General features: G+C 56.1%; 1 protein-coding gene across 16 annotated transcripts in view; it reads left to right on the top strand.

The window, feature by feature from the left end:
• Positions 1–62: 62 nt before the first annotated feature.
• Positions 63–21,089, top strand: part of MAPK8IP3 (mitogen-activated protein kinase 8 interacting protein 3) — a 46,846-nt gene continuing 25,819 nt past the window's right edge. For 8 of the 16 annotated variants that reach the window (XM_023246397.2, XM_023246386.2, XM_023246396.2 and 5 more), the window contains exons 1-5: positions 63–490; positions 14,734–14,854; positions 16,123–16,193; positions 16,428–16,519; positions 20,316–20,339. In XM_023246397.2, coding sequence (XP_023102165.2) covers positions 173–490; positions 14,734–14,854; positions 16,123–16,193; positions 16,428–16,519; positions 20,316–20,339 — 626 coding nt within the window. In that variant the 5' untranslated portion in view covers positions 63–172. The remainder of the gene's footprint in view (positions 491–14,733; positions 14,855–16,122; positions 16,194–16,427; positions 16,520–20,315; positions 20,340–21,089) is intronic. The other 8 variants (XM_023246392.2, XM_023246389.2, XM_023246400.2 and 5 more) reach the window with 3 other exon arrangements.

The raw sequence follows: 21,089 nt of genomic DNA, 5'->3' as shown, positions 1-21,089 counted from the left end.
CAGCAGCATCAGCAGCGGCGGCGGCGGCGCCCGAGCCCTGAGGCGGCGGCGGCGGCGGCGGCGGAGGAGGAGGAGGAGGAGGCGACGGGCCGCGGCCTGCGGACTACGGGCAGCCGGGGCGGGCGGGCGCGCCGGCGGACAGCGGGCCGCGCTGGCGGCGGCGGTGGCCGCGATGATGGAGATCCAGATGGACGAGGGCGGCGGCGTGGTGGTGTACCAGGACGACTACTGCTCCGGCTCGGTGATGTCGGAGCGGGTGTCGGGCCTGGCCGGCTCCATCTACCGCGAGTTCGAGCGCCTCATCCACTGCTACGACGAGGAGGTGGTCAAGGAGCTCATGCCGCTCGTGGTCAACGTGCTGGAGAACCTGGACTCGGTGCTCAGCGAGAACCAGGAGCACGAGGTGGAGCTGGAGCTGCTGCGCGAGGACAACGAGCAGCTGCTCACCCAGTACGAGCGGGAGAAGGCGCTGCGCAAGCAGGCCGAGGAGGTGCGTGGGCCGGGCCGCGGCGCCCGGGGGACCCGCCCCGCCCCGGGGACCCCTTCCCGCCCGGGGGACCCCGCCCCGCGCCGCCCGGGGGACCCTGCCCCGCCCGGGCCCCTCCCCCCACCCCCCGCGCCCCTCGGCCGCTCCCCGGGTCCTGACCCCGCTGCTCCAGTCAGCGGCAGCAGGCAGCCTGAGCGGCCTGAGCCTCTGGCCAGGCCTCTCTGCCCGCTCCACACCCACCTCTCACTCCTGGCGTCCGTTCTCTTGGCCCGTGTGTGTGTTTTTGCGAAGCCGTTTCCTAGACCCCCACCCCCACCCCCCCGTTACTGCCTTTGGCTGCTGCCATTCTAAATCCTCCCCGAAACGGGACATCTGGCCTTGGGGTTCTGCGCCCCGAAGCGGGGTGTTGTCCGAACACCTTTCCCTTAGGCCCCAGTGCAGGACGTGGATGAATTTGGTGATTGATGTAAACAGCTAACTGAAGCGGCACCTGGGTTGCTCCTCTGGCACCAGGGGAAAGACCCCAGGTTTCTGGAGGTGACGTCTTTGCCTTGTGGTTCCCTCAGTGGGGAGTGTTATTAGCTTACGTGGAAAAGGCTGAGAAATTTCACCCTGGCTTCTGGGAAATTAAGAGTGGAATTTTGAAATATTTGATTACGTTCTAGGAAACCTCCGTAACCTGGAAATCACTTATTTACGAGCCAGTTAGAAGAACCATGCGTTGTGGGGAACACCGCTTGACTTACTCATTCGCTCTCAGATGCTTAGTGCCAACTGTGTGCCAGCCCCGGGCGGGTGCAGGGGGTGTGGGTCCCCAGCCCTGCTTTGCCTCTGTGACCTTGTCCACATCACCTGCCCACTCTGGAGTTTGATTTCCCATCAAATGAATCAGGTGCTCTAGACAATCTCTAAGCCTCTCTGAGGGTCTCTCATTCTAGGCATTAGGTGATAGTCTTTGACGTATGAACGCGAAGCTGCTTGTTACATGGGCCACATTTCTTTTCAGTTAGTTTGGCTTAGCGCAATTTTTGATGTTAGTATTGAAGCAGAAGATTGTTTGGGTGTTCAGGCTTTTTCTTGAATCGGAGTGGTTTACATTCTAGTTTGGTTCTTAAGTCATTCCTACTCAGGGTAGTTATTTTGCCTTTGGGGTCATACATCTGTCAAGAGGCTGTTGTGTATTGGTTGGGGTACCAGTCTGGCCACTGGTTTCAAGTTCTCAACTGGAGGGGGTGCAAGAGCTCATAGGATTTTAGTGCTCAGAGTGGCCCTAACTGGGGAAGGAAGTGGGCCCAAGACGTGGGGGGGGCTGGACCAAGGTCACAAGCCCTACAAGAGCCAGGCTGGACCCAGTCTACCCGGACTCCTGGCCTGGTCTCTTCTGTATCATGCTATCGCGAGAGGTCCGAGAGCTGCACCCCCAGAAAAGTGGAGTGCGGGGGTTACCCTTGCCCGACCGTGGTGGTGGGGAGTGGCCGCGGCCTCCCCTTCTCCGATTCCTCTCTGCAGCCACGTGATGTCTAACTGATGTTTCCCATAGATGTGTTTTCTTTCTTCCTGTGCCTGTCTGGTCCCCATGGTGGGTGAGAAGAGATGAAAGGGGAAGATCAAGATTGACCACCTTAAGGCTAACAATGATAACCTTCCAGCTTAAAAAATTAGCGAGGTGTGGATCAGGCCTCTGCTCTGCTCTGTGCAGTTCTGAGTGCAGCCATGAGTGACTGTGCTTCCTGCCTCCCACTTGCACTCGCCTGGATTACAAGCTGGGGGGTGTGCGTGTGGTTAGCAGGACACTGCCTTTGAGGCCGAGACCCGGCATCGCCCGGCTCTTAAGAGAAGCTGCCTAGAGCTTCCTGAGCAGAAAGCCATGAAGCAGACAAATGCTTGGCTAGCCGGCCCAGGGCTGTGATTAGCTGCTAATAGGACGCCCTTGGAAAGACCTCAGGCCATGTTACGAGTAAAGAAAAAGGCCAAATACTGTAACCATTTTGGCATTCTATCTCATTCCTTAAATCTGCCAGACATTTATTTCCAGTTTTGTGGAAAAGACCACTTCTTTTCTAGGCAGGGAATTGAGATCACAGATGTGTGTCTCCTCACACAGGAGCTGGAACGTCACAGGCTGAGGCACGTTCGTGGCGCAGAGTAGCTCCTGCGTCCCTGGCCACTCTGCTCAAGAAGGCTTAGTCACAGCTGGGTAACCTGAGCCACTGTAGCCTTCCAAGCAGACAGAATCTGCAGGTTTTGTTTAAAAAGCCTTGAGCAGAGCAGCTACCCATGTCCCCCTACTGCTGCCCGTAATCACTGCAGCCAGGGATTGCGAGCATGTTCTGGTTCTGGGATGGTTCATTTGGTGGGAGCGAGGGCGGCTAGAGACGGTGGGGCCAAGCCCTGGAGTCCACATGGGCTTGAGCACCAGCCCTGCGCTTGGGAGCTGCACTCGCGTCGCCTGGTGTGCCCCTTTCCGGCCGCAGTGGCCACCTCTGTAGGGCAAGCGGCTTGCCAGCTGCGAAGTTCTTTTCCTACCAAGTGCCAAGTCTCCTCGTTGGCTGTCATTTGCCTGGCGAACTGCGGCGAGGCAGATTTAGTTGAGTCAGGGGAGAGCGCCTCGGATTTGCAGACGGCAAGCGCTGGGCATCTCGGTCTCTGATTGTGTGGGGTTTGCCCTTGGAATTGAGATCTCGGACTCCTGCTCAAGCTTGTGCAGCTAAGCGGACCTATTGCTGGCTCTAAAATTTCTACGGCGACCTTAAAAATTCCGAATCCTTATCTGATTGACAGGAAGTTGTTTTTTAAATCCACCAAGTTCCTTCCTGTTAGGAAGGGTGGCGGTGGACAGTTGGGTGAGAGCAACACAGAGCAAGTAGTTGCCCACCCAGTGTGACTTGAGGGAGGAACAGGCAGAGGGCTCCCCGGGGCAGGGCAGGGCTCAGGCACGTAGTTCATAGGAGGAAAAACAGTCGTTTTTCGACCAGATGTCAGTTTGATAGCCGTTACTTGCATCAAAATCGTCTTCACCCTAAAGAGACTACTCGTTGTGCCCCCAACTCATTCAAGTCAACCAAGTGGATGCCCTTTCAGAGAAACGTGTGCCGATGCCTCGGCATTTGGTGCTACCAAAGGAAGGCATCCGACGGGAAGAAAGTTTTGCCCCAAACTGTTTCTGGTTCTGTAAAAGTAATTTATTTCTCGGGAGAAGATTTGGATAGGATTAAGCTGGATCCCCTCTGTAGAGACGATCATTTTGCCGCTTCTCATAAGTGAATTAATGCACTGAATCAGAAGCTTTTCTTCTTGTTTCCCAGATGACAAATAGTAAATTCGCTGCTGCTTGGACAAGGCTTGTCATCTTCTGATTTTGCCACGTGGTAATGTTAAAAGTAGTTTTTAAAAGCCTGTAAGGTTTTTTTTGGATAAAGCCATTAAGATTTAGTGGCCAGTACTGCCTCTCCCGGTTACTTCTAAAGGCTGGCCCGCTGTAGCTGTCCTGAGTCTCCCAGAGAACCACCGAATCGCCCTTAAACGTGCAGACAGGTTGGGGCGTTCCCCGGCCAGAGCAAACGTGTGGAAGGTGCCCACTGCGGTCTGCTGGCCTCTGGGCCCACAGCCCTGCCACCTGCCTGTCCTGCCGTGTCAGGAACCCTCCGGGCCCGGTGGCGGTGGCTAGACAGCGGGGTCAAGGACTGGAACAAGTCAGTGTGAGTTCTTCCCAAGCGAGGGCTTCTTTTTTAATGTTTGTTTGTTTGTTTGTTTATAATGTTTTCAGTTTGTTTTTGAGAGGGACAGAGAGCACAAGCATGGGAGGGACAAAAAGAGAGGGAGACACAGAATCTGCAGCAGATTCCAGGCTTTGAGCTGCCAGCAAAAACCCCGACACGGGGCTCGAACTCCCAGAACTGGGGGATCATGACCTGAGGCGAAGTCGGATGCTAAATTAAAGTTAATACCTGGGGGTTTTTTTAATGGTATTAATTTAATTTTTTTTAATGAGCTCTGCCCCTCCCCCCCACACGGGGCTGAAACTCACAACCCCTGAAATCAAGAGTCACATTCTCTACCAGCTGAGCCAGCCAGGCACCCCGCTGGGTTTTTTTATTTTTAAGTTTTCTAAAACTTGCTGTTTTGGAACCATTTCTAGAGGGTGCGCAAATAATACTCTGCGTACATTCCCAAATAGGAGCACTTTTCTACCTTGTTCTTTTTATTTGCAAACTTTTTAATGTTTCTTTATTTTTGAGAGAGAGGGCACATGTACGCGGTAGCAGGGCGCGGGGAGGGAAAGAGAGAATCCCAAACGCGGGGCTGGGTCTCACCAACTGTGACTGCAAGATCATGACCTGAGCCACGAGTCAGAGGCTTAATGACTGAGCCTCCCGAGGACCCCCTGCACTGCTTTTCTCTCTCTCCGTCCCTCTTCCTCACTCTGCCAACAACTCCGGGGTCCTGCTGGTCCTCTCTCCTGGATCGGTTCCTCGCTTTCTACTTTTTGAGACTGTCACAGGCCCCTGGTTTTGCAGGACGCTCCTCAGTTTGGCTTTCACGTGACCGCGTGACCGGGTTCAGGACAGCAGAGAGCCCCCAGAGGTGACATCACGCATTTCCTGGGGTCCCTGAAATCCTTGCTGTGTACAAGATGGGTGTCGGGCGGAGGCACACGAGTGCAGGACAGGGCCCTCTCTCAGGTCCCATTCATTGTGAGGGTGGCGGGATGGCCTGTTCACTGCACCAACACGGAGCTGCAGCGGACAGCCAGGGGCGCCATCAGCGGCAGGGCCAATGTGCCTTTTCGGGCACGGGTTTCCTGTGCTCTGGGAAAGGTCAGGACGTTACCTCCCAAGCCCCACACTCACTGAGTCCTGGCCATTCTTGTGGCCTGACTTTAGGTTTCCCGTGCTTTTTTGGTCTCCTTTGCCACGGTCCTGGTTCCAGTCGGCATCGTCACGCTGGCCTGCCAGCCTCTCTCCCTGTCCCAACCCCTCCTCCACCAGAGGGGACTTTTCCAAAGACACGTCCCATCCGGGCCTGCACCCACCCGTGTCCTCGTTCACCAGAGCCCCCTGAGTGCCAGGCTCGGCTGCAGGCTCTGGGGATTAGGTCTGGGGCGGGGGAAGATACGGGGGGAGATGCTGCTACATGTTCCCGTGCAGTGGGGGCACGGGATGTGGGGTGAAAAGTGGGGACGGGACTACTCTGGGTAGAGGGACAGAGACGACACCCCACCCCCATGCTTGAACCGGCCAGGCCTACCTCACTCTGGCCGGCTCCCTGCACCACACTCTGCTCCCCCCACGCTGCCCCTCTGCATGGTCTTCCAGTCCCCGTGCACCCCTGCCTCCCCAGCGTCTGGCACAGGGGCTTTGTGGACACATCCAGATGCTGGGTGCTTGGATGGATGAGTGCCCGACCAGAGGGAGGGGCCCTGTCGGCCCACCCCACACCTCCCACCCTACCCGGGAGTGGGCCCCGCCCTTGCGCCATGAGGGTGAGGGAAGCGGCCTTCCTCTGCCTCAGTGCACACCACACCCAACCGTCCTTCTAGTTCCCGGAGGGCAAGGCCTCCACCACTGAGTCTACGGGGCAGCTGTCCGGTTCAATAGCCAGTGACCACATGGGATCACTGACACTGCACAGGTGGCTCGGGCCGCAGGGGAAGTGAGTTTTTATTTTATGTCACTTTAATTCCCGTAAACAGCCACAGCATCAGCGGCCCCGCCCCGGGCAGGCAGGGCAGGCAGGAGGCATCCCCTTACACAGCCTCGGGCCAGAAAGGGAGCCGCTGGCAGTGATTGTGGTCCGAAAGAGGAGAGCACCCAGAGCAGGAGGATTGGACACGGGAGACCAGACAGAAGCAAAATATTGTGACATAAGCAACAACAAAGGAATGGCAGCTGTTCGGGAAAGAGCAGGAGGCGAGGGAATTCTCGAAAGGCTGGGAAGAACCTGCCGAGAAATCCCCAGCGCCCACAAAATGGCTGGCGTCACGGCCCAGGTGGAGATCTGGGACCCCGGCCGCGTCTTCCCTTCAACGCGCTACACTGTATGCATTTGTGCAGTGTGGCGAGTGTTGATCTGTTCACACCCAGATACCGTCCCCGCGGTCAGGGTGGCGATGGTCGCCACCATCCCTGAAGTTTCCTTCTGCCCCTCAGTGGCCTCTCTCTGCGTCCCCCACCCCCAGGGAACCGCTGATCCGCTTTCCGTCACGGTAGATTAGTTTGCCTTTTCTAGAACTTTATATAAATAGAATCGTGCAGTTTTTTGGTCTTTTTTTGGTCCGGCGTCTTTCCGTGTAATGACTTTGAGACTCATCCGGGTTCTTGCAGGTGTTGTCCGTACCCTCCCCTTACTGCTGAGCTGGCCCCGTTGTCCGTCCCGCCTGTGCCGGTGAAGTGGGGAGGTGCATTTGTCTGCGGCCCAAGGCCCTGCTGCTGTAGCTTGGGACAGGCCAGCCCGGGAGCCCCTGCCTGCGGGGGTCCTGGGGAGACACCCCGAACCCAGGAGAGGCCACGAGCAGCGGGTGGCTGACAGCAGATACTTGGAGCCCGCGTAGTCATCACCTCTTATGGCCAGGAGATTTGGGGAATTGCCAGGTTAGGTGGGGACAGGTCCTTGTCCCCGAGGACTACCCCTTGTTCGGGAGGCCTTGTGGGGCAAAGGCCGGCAAGTTTAGATTCTGATTGTCAATAGCGACAGGTTCAAAGCGACACGTCTCATAAGAGTCTCTGGGCTCCTGTCCCCAGGAACTCTGCCCGCCGTCCAGATGCCCTGCTGCTTCATGGGTCCTTCCCTGCCCTTCCCAGCCCCCTCCTCAGCACTGTGGAAGCCCGTGGGTGCCTGCTCACGCGTGTGGCTCAGGGTCTCTGTCACGCCTGCCGTGTTCATTTCTAGACAGCAGCCCCCTGTGCCCACGGAACGGCCAGACAGAGTGCCCCTGGCACGCGTGCTCTCAGCCTCGTAGGAGCAGGGGCCAGGTACGAACGGGGCGGGCAAGCGCGTGCAAGGAGCCGGGCACACCCCTGAGAGACACTCGGCCATCTGTCCCAGGCTGGGACAGTCAGGCTCTTAGTTTTATCTTCCCTTCCTTCTGTCCCACGTTACCACCCACGTCAGGTATTTTGTGTATCTGGTGTGTGTGTTTTATATAGCATATACTTAACATATAACGTATATGCTAATACTTGGTATGTAAACACACCCATAAAAATCTTTTTTGAGACATAAAAATAAAGATATTTTTCCTGTCTTGCCAATCCTTAGAAGTCAGTGTGAATTAAACCATCGCCATTTGTTGGGATTCGGTTCAGGCGGATGCTAAACCAGTGGTCCCTGTGACATGAATGTGAGAAACTTCTGCTTTTTCTGTGAATCCAGCCTGATTCTTGGATTCCTGCACGGCCTGGCCCCCCACAGGTGTGCATCCTGCCAGAATACAAAAGTGCACTTTCCTCTCTCACCCTGTGGGCCACCCCCTGGGCTCGGCGGGCCGGTACCTGGGGGTAACTTCCCGGCTGCTCCGCCCCGCTGCCCGCACTGCGTTTCATGGTCTACGTGGTGACACCGTTGGAAAGCAAGCTGTAAAAGAACATCTGTGGTGTGAGGTCTTAGGGATTCATCGCCCCAGGGAGAGCCCGGTAAACATTTCATGAGTGCCGTCGCCGTACAGGGGGTCAGCCTCCAGGAGAAGGGTGCCTCCCCCTGTGCATGAAGTCTGTGCCCAGCACCCCAACTGTTTACTGCCCTGCCTGCCTAAAAGTCCAAAAAAGAGGACTTTTTTTGGAAATCTACTCTATCCCTGCACCACCCCAGAAGGAATTAAATGATGACTGATGCAAAAAAACAAGGTCTTTGATTTCTGTTGGGTTCATTTTTTTTTCTTTTAATGTTTATTTATTTATTTTTGAGAGGGAGAGAGAGACTTTGAGCAGGGGAGCGATAGAGAGCAAGGGAGACACAGAATCCGAAGCAAGCTCCAGGCTCTGAGCTGTCAGCACAGAGCCTGACTCAGGGCTCCAGCCCACGAACTGTGAGAACCGTGACCAGAGCTGGAGTCGGATGCTTAATTGACTGAGTCACCCAGGCGCCCTTGGACTTTCTTCTAACAAACCAGCCAGAGTTGAATTATTTCCTGTGTATGACCCTGCCCTAAAGGACACATATGAGGGAAGGATTAGATTGAATATGTTAACTTACTTTGCCATTAAAATAACCTTGTGTCATGGAAGTTGCCAGAATTAATGATTACGTTATAAAAAATGTTTACCTGATAATCTCTCTTATGTTCTGGGAATTAGGGATACTGATTTCTGCTGTGTTTTTAATTTTATATTTGACACAAAAGGTCGGTTTACTTCTTACCTTTGCTTTTATGGACACACTGGGATGAATGACCTCATTCCATGGAACACTGAGGAAATTCTCTGGCTCTGAGTTAGAAAGAGCCCGGGCTCAGGTTATTTCAGTGTGTGTCTTGAAATTCACCTGAAAGCAAATTCGAAAATCAAAGTTGAGTTTAACTTTTTTTTAATGTTTATTTCTTTTTGAGAGAGAGAGAGAGAGAGAGAGAGAGAGAGAGAGAGAGCGCGCGCGCAGGCAGGGTAGGGAGAGTGAGAGAGGGAGACCCAGAGTCCAAAGCAGGCTCCAGACGCTGAGCCGTCAGCCCAAAGCCCAACACAGGGCTCAAACTCACAGACCATGAGATCATGACCTGAGCTGAAGTTGGATGCTTAATCGACTGAGCCACCCAGGCGCCCCTAGTTTCACTTTAAAATACACTTTGGGGGCGCCTGGGTGGCACAGTCGGTTAGGTGTCCGACTTCAGCCAGGTCACGATCTCGCGGTCCGGGAGTTCGAGCCCCGCGTCGGGCTCTGGGCTGATGGCTCAGAGCCTGGAGCCTGTTTCCGATTCTGTGTCTCCCTCTCTCTCTGCCCCTCCCCCATTCATGCTCTGTCTCTCTCTGTCCCAAAAATAAATAAAACGTTGAAAAAAATTAAAAAAAATAAAATAAAATAAAACAGCACTTTGTTCATGGGAGAGAGGGGGCAGACTCCTTAAAACAAATCGAAAAAGAGAATTGTGTGGTCTCTTGGTATTTAGAAGTGCGCCTTCGGTGTTTGATGTCTAGATGCTGAGAATAGGACGCGTTTTCCTCAACTGTGTGTTGGCCGGTCCTTGCTCTCTGGGGCGCTCAAAAGACTTGTCACAAGAGTGACCGTAAACACTGTGCGTTATCCTGTGCTTCGTGATATTTTGAGGAGACTTGGTTAGACAGATGGTTAACTTCAAATGCACTCAAACCCGTGGTACGTATAGTCAGCACGTGCACCGAGTTTTCACTCTGCTGCAGTCACGCCTTCCGGACACCTTTGGGCCTGAGATGCTACTATGTGTAGAGTGGGTTCCGGTGGGAGATTTTTGTTTTTGTGTCTTCGGTACCGTGCAGACCCACACAGCCCAAATGCTGACGGTCAAATTTTTATTCTTGTCAGTTGTAGTCCTATTTTGTAACAGATTTTTTTCTTTTTTCTTTTTCTTTTTTTAACGTTTATCTTTATTTTTGAGACAGAGAGAGACAGAGCATGAGCGGGGGAAAGGCAGAGAGAGAGGGAGACACAGAATGAGAAGCAGGCTCCAGGCTCTGAGCTGTCAGCACAGAGCCCGACGCGGGGCTCGAACTCGTCAACTGCGAGATCATGACACTAGCCGAAGTCGGGTGTTCAACTGACTGAGCCACCCAGGCGCCCCACAGATTCTTTTTTTTTAATGCTTGTTGATTTATTTTGAGAGAGAAAGCCCGCATGTGAGCTCCTGCGAGTGGGGGAGGGGCACAGAGAGAGGGAGAGAGAGCATCCCAAGCGGGCTCCACCCTGTCAGCCCAGAGCCCAAAGTAGGGCTCGAACTCACAGACTGTTAGATCATGACCTGAGCTGAGATCAAGAGTCAGATTCTTAACTGCCTGAGCCACCCAGGCGCCCCTCGTCAGATCCTACTTTTAAAATTTTGGAAGATTTTCTTTACAGACTTTACTTATTCTCCACCCTACCCTGTCTGCTAGCACTGAAAAATCTTGATTCCCTTAAATCAAAACTAAGTGGTATCTAATTAAAAATATTTTCTGGGGCTCCTGGTTGGCTCAGTCGGTTAAGCGGCCGACTTCGGCTCAGGTCATGATCTCATGGTTCGTGGGTTTGAGCCACACGTCAGACTCTGTGCTGACACCTTAGAGCCTAGAGTCTGCTTTGGATTCTGTTGTCTCCCTCTCTCTCTGCCCCTCCCCTGCTTGCTCTCTGTCTGTCTCTTAAAAATAGACGTTAAAAAATTTTAATCATCACCTATCAGGATACACTTAAGAAAGTCTGTCTTGAGCTTCGTAAGAACCTGGGAAGGACAGCTTTCTGACACGGTCTTTAGTTTGGAAATCCCTTAGCTGGTTTCCACATGTCAAGTGCAAGTAACACGTGACGAAATAGAGACGGGGCGGTTGTCACGACGTGGCCCCTTCTTTGTGTGAAACCACAGTGGTGCTGCTGGCCCCGGGTGGGGTCAGTGTAAAGGAAGGGAGAATTTTCCGTCTTCTGTCAAACAGCCCTTGACGGGCTCGCGATGACTTTCCTCTTCATCCCAGCCCTGAGGACTTGGTCACCAAAAACCGGGACCCCTTCCCGAGGTGCAGAGAGCTGGTGCTTAGAGACAGGGAAACTGCTTCTTCAAAAATAAATACAGAAGTGACTCCAGACGGTGCTCTGTCACGGCGGACGTGGTAGAGTGTTTCTGGATGTAGAAAGAAGCTCCACTCTAGAAGGATGAGCAAGTGGGAATAACCAAAAAACGTTGAAAGGGGACTTGAGAGGATGAGTGTGGAACAGGTATTGAAGGGTAACGTTAACAGTCCACGTTCAGAAAGCCCCCTGGTACTGGCTCACAGACAGACCGAAATCTCCACTAGGGTTTTGCCTGTGATAAAGGTGGCATTTCAAAGCAACGGGACAGGAGAGACCATTAAGTCAACTTGCACAGTGTGCGCACCCAGCCGCGTCCTGGGGCGCGTCTGTAGCCTGTGAGACAGACTCGAGCAGGCACAGTAGAAGTCCTTGCAGATCACGGAGAGCAGCGGGGACATAGTCGTAGGATGCTGGGCCAGGACATAGCGAGCTGCTCGTGGAAGAGGTGCAGTATGTACCGGGTCGGTTTGTGGAAAATGTTCACTAGCAGAGTCAGCAGGGAACTGAAAGCCAGGACGATCGTGGCCGGTCGCTTTCCCACGCGTGCGGCTGGCAGCATTCTGGTTAAGCTCTGTGCCGAGGCAGCGGAGGGCTCTGGGAAGGGCTGCTGCCCTAGCCCCGGGGGAGCCGGAGCTGGGCGACCCTGCCGAAGGGTCGTCAGCCGAGTGCGACCACAGCCTTCGAGAGCAGGTAGCCATCGTGCCTTTGCGCAGGCGGTGACCCCAATAACGGGCGTGTGCGAGCAGCCCGGAAGCCCCGACAGCGGGTAATCCACGGGACGGAATCCGCTCTGCACACACCGCTTCTCACGGCGGAAGTGGTAGAGTGTTTCTGGATGTAGAAAGAAGCTCCGCCCGAAGCCACCGAGTAAATCAGGCCACGCGACCCTGCGTACAAGAGATTGCGCATCTGCCCTGTGCACCCACACCCACACACATCTGGAAGAACACCTCCTAATCTTAAACCGACTCCAGAGGGTAGAATTGTGGTTTCTTGAAAATAGCCTTCTTTTGACTTCACGCTCTCACCTGATTTTCCTACAAAAGCGCATGTTGTTTACATTTCATTCTTCTCTCTCTCTCTTTTTTTTTTATTTATTTTTTATTTTTTTTTCAACGTTTATTTATTTTGCGGACAGAGAGAGACAGAGCATGAACGGGCGAGGGGCAGAGAGAGAGGGAGACACAGAATCGGAAACAGGCTCCAGGCTCCGAGCCATCAGGCCAGAGCCCGACGCGGGGCTCGAACTCACGGACCGCGAGATCGTGACCTGGCTGAAGTCGGACGCTCAACCGACTGTGCCACCCAGGCGCCCCTCTTTTTTTTTTTTTTTTTAATTGAGAGAGGGATAGAGAGCATGAGCAGGGAGGGACGGAGGGAAAGAAAGATCCCAAGCAGGCTCCACACTCAGCATGGAGCCCAGCGTGGGGCTCCATCCCACGACCCTGGGCTCATAACCTGAGTCGAAATCAGGAGTTGCCCACTCAACCGACTGAGCCACCCAGGCGCCCGTACGTTTCATTATTTTCATAATTAAAAAAAAATTTTTTTTAATGTTTATTTATTCTTGAGAGACAGAGACAGAGCATGAGCATGGGAGGGGCAGAGAGAGGAGGAGACACAGAATACGAAGCAGGCTCCAGGCTCTGCGCTGTCAGCACAGAGCACGACGCGGGGCTTGAACCCACAAACCATGAGATCGTGACCTGAGTCGAAGTCAGATGCTTAACCGACTGAGCCACCCAGGCGCCCCAACATAATTTTTTTTTAAGTAATGGGAATTAAAATTACCCAGTTTAAAAAATATCCTTATCAGTCTGTTAACAGTTTATTCTTCACACACTGGTTCAGTCCCAAGCACACAGAACAACTGACTTGTATTTTGTGCACAGCTGCACCATCAGCGTGCATTTTCCTGCTCCTGGGGCGCCTGTCTGCCCCTCCCCCGGGGTTCCCGCCCTCTCCCGCTGGGCCCTGACAAGTCGGCTTGGGACACAAAGGCCTTGAGCCGCTGGGTCCTGGGTGCAGTTATTCCAGCACTCTTCCAGATGCCCGAAACCCAAAACCAGCCATCAGTTTTATATTCCCATCTCTTTAAAAAAAAAAAAAAATTTTTTTTAACGTTCGTATATTTTTGAGAGAGACCGTGTGAGCTGGGGAGGGGCAGAGAGAGAGGGAGACACAGAATCTGAAGCAGGCTCCAGGCTCTGAGCTGCCAACACACAGTCCGACGCGGGGCTTGAACCCAGGAACCATGAGATCGTGACCTGAGCTGAAGTTGGGCGCCTAACCGGCGAAGCCACACAGGCGCCCCTGTATTCCCATCTTCTGAGAAACTCTTCATGTGTTAACGTAGCTGATACTCCTGCTTCCTACAAACGAAATCGCTTTTTGTTTTTCAAATGAATTGTAATTTATTTATTTTTACTAGGCTTGTTATGTTTTGTTTTTTTAATATGAAATTTATTGTCAAACTGGTTTCCATACAACACAAAAATAGGGAACGCTTGACGAATTTGCGTGTCATGTAATTGTTGGTAGCAATCATTTGCTTTTGATGTTTGTTTGAGAGACAGAGTGAGAGCAGGGGAGGGGGAGAGAGAGAGGGAGACAGAATCCCAAGCAGGCTCCACACTGTCAGCGCAGAGCCTGATGCGGGGCTCAATCCCGTGAACCCTGAGATCCTGCCCTGAATGGAAATCAAGAGTCAGACGCTTAACTGACTGAGCCACCCGGGAGTCCCAAGAATTGTCCTTTTTTTTTTTTTTTTTTTTCTTTCCAAAGTGCTTTCTTTTCACTTGATTTGATGGTAATTTTGCTTAGCTACTTAGCATGTAAGGGAAAGATTCCCAAGACCGATCTCCATTGCTGGTTATTCCAGTAGTGATGCCTTCCTGAACTGAGTGGCAATGGGAATACAGATGAAGAGCCAAGTAGACTTGACCTCGTTTAGGTGTGTTGTGGTATCGAGAGGCGTAACGTCACCCTGTTGCAAAAGGACCAGGTACCCGACTTGTGGGGCCCAGTGTGGAAATGGAACTGTGGGGTCCCTTGTTCAAATACTAGTAGGAATTGCAGCATGGCAACAGCAGAACATTAAACCAGCCGTGAGGCCCCCCCCCTTTTTTTTAATAAGGGTATTTATTATTTTGAGAGAGGGAGAAAGAGCACAAGCGGGGTAGGGACAGAGACGAGAGAGAGAACCCCAAGCAGCCTCTGTCATCAGTGCAGAGCCGGACACAGGGCTCAGACTCATCAACCGTGAGACCACGACCTGAGTGGAGATCAGGAGTCTGATGCTTAACCGACGGAGCCCCCCACGCACACCGAAGGTTTCTTGGGAAACTCTGGCCCCTCCTCAGGGGCCCCCGTGTGTCGGGGTTTGCTGCCTGCGGGTGACAGGCCGTGTGGCCTCGGGAGCCTGTGAATGTCGGTCCCGGAAGCCTTTGACCCCTCTGTGAGAGGCTGCTGTCGCCTGGCATCCCGCGTTCACGACACGCCTGCTCTGTTTCTCCTCCCGCGTGTAGAAATTCATCGAGTTTGAAGATGCCCTGGAACAGGAGAAGAAGGAGCTGCAAATCCAGGTGGAACATTATGAGTTTCAGACCCGCCAGCTGGAACTGAAGGCCAAGAACTACGCGGATCAGAGTAAGTGGCCCGCCAGAGGGGGACCGGCATTTGAATGTGTCTGTTGTTCCCAGGCTGACCCCAGCTGGGAAGGATGTTGAGAGCCTTTGATGAAAGGAGAGCCAGGGAGCCCGGGACAGCCATATTCTACCCGCACTGTCACTCGCCCTACCCTTTGTCTTACCTCTTTACGCTGCCACGCATTTCCCGTAATCAGCCTCCGATTCCTTGTGGAAATAAGTAAACGAGGCTCCTTTGATGACAAAGCATTTTGGCTTCAGGCTGCGGTCCGAGCCAGACTGGGCCAGCGCGCCATCCCGTGTGACCCCTTGGGTTACAGCTCCCGTGCGGCGCGGGCCCCTGTCTGCGTGGCACCAAGGGGACGCCGCTGTTGGGTGGTCGGGAGGCCAGGCCTGCTGAGGGAGCCCGCCGGCGTGGCCCTGCCTGGGGGTGCCGGGCAGGCCGGGGGCCTGCAGGATCACTGTGTCCCCTGCATGCAGGGGCAATGGAGTGCTTTTGGATGAGGGTTGTTATAAGAAGCATTGTTTCGGTTTTCACAAGTCTTTGTTTAAAAGTCAACGTTATGGTGACCCACGAGTAGAAGTTTTCGTGACGGAGAAAGGACACAGCTGAAGTTTGAACAGAGGGCCACAGGCGGAAGGTGTCCTGGCCGCACGCTTGCTCGGTGGGGCACAGGTGCAGGGTGCCTGGCTGTCTCGTGAGCTCCCCAGCAGGCCTGTGGGGCACTCGGGTGACTTCCCTGCATTTCGTGGCCAGAGTGGCCCTTGCTGAGGGGCAGGGATTGTCAACTCAGGGGGAACCCCCGTGCCCGGAGGTGGCAGGTCACGGCGTGGTCTTTGCAGCCTTTGGCACGTGTAAGGGACACTTGTGTGTCCCGTCCCACATTTCAGATGTCTTCTGCTCTCTGCCTCGGCACGGAGGCTACTCACGTATGAACTCTGCCCCCTTGTACAAGCCACTTGCTGGAGTCCTGTCTGCACCTGACTCCGTCTCGGGGGCCACCGGCCAGCTCAGACGCAGCCAGTCGCCCGTGGCCGAGCTTCAGGCACCCTGGTTCTCCTCGTGGCAGGACTGAGCACACCAGGTGCCGCCCAGACCAGCCAGGACCTGCCTTCTGGCGGCCCCGGCGTTCTCTCCTGAGGGTGGCCCTCTGCACCAGGCGTCAGTTTGTCCTGGGACCCTCTGCCCACGTGCCGAGCCCGGAGGGGAAGTGAAGGGGCGTGGACATGCGGGTTGTGCCGTTGACACGCGGCGGCTGTGTTTTCTAGTTTCCCGCTTGGAGGAGAGAGAGTCCGAGATGAAGAAGGAGTACAATGCCCTGCACCAGCGACACACCGAGGTGGGTGCCCGCCCGCGGCCCAGCAGCCGTGCGAGGCTTCTGGCCTTTACTTCCGGTTTCTCCTGCCCCAGCCGGAAAGCGGTTAGCCACGTGCTGGCCAGACTCCCTTTCACGAGCGTCGTTTTTACTGCTGTCGGAGCACAGCGGGCCTGGAAAGTACCACAGTTAGATAGAGGAGGGGAGAGGGGCCAGGGTCAGTGGGAATGACTCACATGGCAGCCTCCTCCTCCACAGATGATCCAGACCTACGTAGAACATATCGAGAGGTCCAAGATGCAGCAGGTTGGGGGAAACAGCCAAACCGAGGGCAGCCTGCCCGGGAGGAGGTAAGGCGGGAAGCTGGAGGTGGCAGGCTCTCTGGTTCCCTCATCCCCGAGGTGCCTGGGCCGGGAGGGCAGAGGGCGCTCCGGAGAGCTGCTTCTCCCTGACTCGGGTTCCTGGCCGGGGTGCGTGGCTGGAGCAGGAACGTGCCCCGCCCGTGCCCCTGGCGCCCGAGCCGGTCCGGGGGAACGGGGTGGCCCTCCTGCTGGCCATGTGCGATTACAAAGGCCCTGGGATAATGGGGTGGCCGTTCCTGATCATCTCAGGGCCTTGTTTCTGGACCCACCTACTCACTAAAACTTGCCTGTGGCCTCCCGTCGACACTCGTGGGGCTTCTGGGGTCACACACAGACAGGTGCAGAGACGCCCAGAGTGTGGAGGCGGGCGGGGCGGTGCAGTGTTGTGTGGGACGCCCGGACCAGGGCCGCTCAGGGACGTTGGAAGCCCAGCTCTGGCCCCTGTCCTGGAGCAGCCTCTTCCACACCCCATTTTCTCCTTTGTAAAACATAGCAAGTGGCATCTCCTAGGAGGAGTCAGGAACGAAGGTTCTGATCTCTGTGAGGCGTGTGTGTCTCATTCGCTAACCCAGGTCTCCGTGACTGTGGGCCTTAACTACCTCGAATCACGAGCACTGATGCGTGGGTGGGGAAGAGGTCTAGACAGCCTGGTGACCGCCGCGTGGAGCCACATTCTTACTGCAGGCCAGGGTGGCACCAGCAGATCCGGAGGCCCTCACTGGTCTGAGTCCAGGAGCTCCGCTGGTTTTATTTGGGGGGTGGAGAGAGGCCTGCCGAGGCCAGCTGCTTTCTCCCCACTCTGTGCCCTTCAGTCGGGATAAGGCCCAAAGGAGCGGACTGTCAGCGAACTTCTCGAGGGTGTCGGCAACTTGAGGGAGTTGGCCTGGGGAGACCCAGGTCACGGACCTGGGCCGGGTGGGCCGGGACAGAAGTTCCAAGTCTCTAGTAGGTCGGAGGAGGGGCCGGAGGTTAGAATCCCAGGTCCCCCAGATCGAGCTTGGTGATGGGTCCATTTCCAGCGGTGGCCCGTCATTCCTGCAGGCCAAGGCCTCAAGTCATGGTCACGTTGCATGAAGCCCTTGCTGGCTGCGAAAGCTTTCTCCGTGCCCACCTCTTCAATGGGCCACGCCGCAGACGGGAGGGCTCAGGCCCTGCCGCTGTGACCATTGCCGACCACGGTCTTTACCAGCGGGCAGAGCTGTTGTATCCTGTGCTAGAGGCGTCTGACTTGAAAACAGAAACACTGAGTACGCATGTGAAGAAGGCCTAGCAGGACCTAGGAAAGGAGGTGCAGGGACGGTCAGCCTGTTTTTCACAGCCCCCCTGCTTCTCGCGGGGAGCGGGGGCGCCGGCCCTTGAGGACGCTTCCCTGCAGTGAATTCTCACGCCCCAGGGAGGTGTCACACGCTGTGCTGTTCGTTAGCTGAGTCAGCACCAGGTAGTGAGGGCATACGGACCAAACGGTTTGAGTGACAGAACTCTGTAGGTATCGTTTCTGGGTCACAGATGTCTGAAGGTGGGATATAGCGATCTCGCAAGCTACTGGTTCACGGCTGAGATTTTCTCTTGAGTGCACTGTGAGGTCCTCACTCCTGCACTCAGAGGTGCCGGGAAGATTTCTGAGCAGCGGCACTTGAATGCTAACCTGGGGCAGGGGTCTTTGTGTTGTTTTCTGTGGGGAGTTGGTCAGGGCAGTCTGGGCTGGGGCTGAAGCAGCTGGGCGGTTTGGGCATCTCTGATGAGCGCTGGGCTCGTGGCCAGTTCCGGAGAGCTGCAGCATTCCAGAACCTTCAGGCTGTTTCCCTGCCAGCCTCCTTTAGGACAGGAGCACCTCAAAGGTCACAAAGGAGAGAGCCCAGGGAGAAGGGCCCAGTTTTCCCAGAAACCGGGAAGGTGTGACTTCTGAATTCAGGACTTGGAGGCCATGAGCGTGCAGGGTTCTACGAGGGGTCAGCACGCTGGGCCCCAGGGATGCGCAGAACCTCAGGATGACGCAGGCTCAGCCAAAAGCAGAAGCTGCGCAAGTTACAAAGCCGGGCACCGAACATCCTGGCCATCACCGGGGGCCGGGTCAGGCCTCAGTTTCTTCCTGGATGTGGAAGAGGCCCCACGGTCGCAGGATGGGGTTGCTTTCCGTGGATGTCTCCGTGTGTGCCGGACGCAGGACCTGGTCTGGGAACCTGCTCTCCCGCGTGTCTTGTGGCTCCCTCGACCCTGAGCCAGTCTGAACGGAGCACGGCACCAGGCCCTCCAGCCTCCCTGGTGTCGGAGCTGGGCTCCAGCCCGTTGCGGGTGCCACCCTTCTGCTGGTCAAGACTCAAACTCGAGAGGGGCCGGCTCACAGGGTCCCGTGTAGGGTCCCCTCCGAGGCCCCACGGCCGTGTGTGGAAGCTCTGTGCGCTCTCCTCCCTCCGGGCCCCAGGATGGTCATAAGCAGCCCCACGACCTGTTCAGCAAGGAACGGGTGTCTTCCGTTCAGCTGACAGTCCACCTCCTGTTGGTGTAGACCATACCGCCCTCGGGGGCGGGGGGACTCTGGCAAGAGCCCACAGGAGCCCCTTCTTTTGTAACACGGACCTGGCGGCTGTCCAGGAGAGGGAGGGGCTCTGGTGCGGATAGCCGCCGAGCCTCTTCTCCCTGATTTGATCCTACTAGAAGGGAACCCCACGGTCGAGGGGTATGTAGTCACCATGGTCTCTAGGCCGTCAGCAGTCCGTTAACAGACCTTCCTGAGCCAGAGCCCCACCCGTGTGAGAGAGTCCTACTTGCAGGAAGAACGCACCTGAGCTGTCAGCCGAGACCTCCTTGGATATGGTCGGCCTCTGCCGGGTCCCTCTGGCCACGAAGAGGAAGGTGCTCCTGCCTGGTGATGGCCGGAGCGGCACTTGTCTGGGTGGGGGGTGGAGGGGGTTGCTGTGGGTCTGCACGGCCGCCATCGCCCTGCTAGCCGGCCCCTCGGCGTTGAACTTCCTCAGCAGCCCGCGAAACCGGCCACCTCTCCTGCATCGCGTGCCCGCAGCCCACACTCTCTGAGGGTGCACTGTGCGTGTCTGACTGCGCAGGACTGTTTCCGGGTGAACAGCCTCTACCCCACGTTCCCAGAGGGAGTGCAGGTGGAAACAGGAAGCATGAGCCTTTCTCTTGCTGCACTACTGCACCTGGGGGCCCGGGGAGGCCCCTCCCCCCCCCCCCCACCATCCTGACCTGCTTCTCCAGGGTGTCCCTCTCCTGCCGCAGCTCTTTGGGGACAGATGTACGTCTGCCCCAGCTTCCAAGTTCAGTCTCTCTGGCCCCTCCTGGAGGCTACCGGTGCTGGGAGCCACCGATCGCTGCAAAACCTACTCCGGCGTTTTCTTCACTCCTGGCTTGGTCTTCTTAGTCTGTGTGTCTTTAGAGACGCGGGTTAGGGTATGTGTGACGCGTGCTCCATCCCCACGTGCCCACGTGTGCCAGACGGCACTCGCCCTCCTCCCTGTGCAGAGTATGTGTGCAACCTGTTCGCCTGCACAGGCCCCACTTGGGGGCCTCTCGGTGAAGCGGAGAGGGTCATGTGTCTGTGTTGTGTGTCTGTCGCGTGCAGATGTCTGCGTGTTTCCACGTGTCTGTTCCTGTGGAGGGAAGTCCAGAGTGGGGTGCCTGGCCGTTGGCCCGCACCGCACACTCACCCTCCATGTGAGCACGTGTGACCTGAGCTCCTGACCTCTGCCCTCTAATACTGTCTTCTCGTCTCGCCCTCTGTGCTGTTGCCGCTGTGTGCTGGCCCTTGTCTGTCGCTGCCCTGCAGTCCTCGCCAGTCGTGGAGGAAAAGGTAAAGCCTGGGGCAGCGTCTGCGCTGTTGCGCGGAGCGCTCGGGGTGCCCTGGGGTTCGGGAGAGTCGGTCCGGCCATTGGTTCTTAATCACAGGTGCAGGGCTGGTCCTCGCCCTGCTCTTCGCAGCGGTGTTACCGATCATGGAGTCTCGGTGTGGCGCTCGGAGGCCATGGAGAGGCGGCAGTGGGCTGGGCCCGGGTTCCCGAGCCAGCCCCAGACTAGGTGGTGGTGCAGGGGCCCTGCCCGGCAAGCATCCACCTTGTTCTCAGATCAGACCTTGGGTCCGCCGCGCTGGACCCGGCCGGGCAGGGCTGGAGACCCTGTGCTCTGGTGTCACACGGTCCTGGACTCACAGTCGCTCCCAATTCTGGGCCCAGAGCCCGCTGTGTGACCGTGACCCTTGCGGGCAGCTTGACCTCTGCAGGCGGTGTGACTCCCTAGGGCTGCGGCTTCTGAAGTGGCCAAGCTTTGGACAGCTCTGGGCCACAGGTGGGCAGTGCCCAGCAAGTGCCCAGGGGACTGTGGACCCGGCTGCCCGTGGCTGTGTGAGGAGCAGAGAGAGGAGATGATGTTGGGTCCCCAGGGAGGACGCCATTGCAAGAGAGCAGCCTGACTGCTCACGAGGCACGTCTGTGCACAGAGCCATGGAAGTGGGGGACACGTGTCCTCCGAGGCGGGATGCTTACACGCTGCCCTCCACCTGGGGCCCAGGGACCCACTCTGCATCTCTCCGGAGGTGGAGCCAGGC

This window comes from Felis catus, chromosome E3, assembly GCF_018350175.1.
Source record: "Felis catus isolate Fca126 chromosome E3, F.catus_Fca126_mat1.0, whole genome shotgun sequence".
NCBI classification, from domain to species: domain Eukaryota; kingdom Metazoa; phylum Chordata; class Mammalia; order Carnivora; family Felidae; genus Felis; species Felis catus.
Note: the sequence above shows the minus strand (reverse complement) of the source record. Positions and strands in the feature narration are given on the sequence as shown.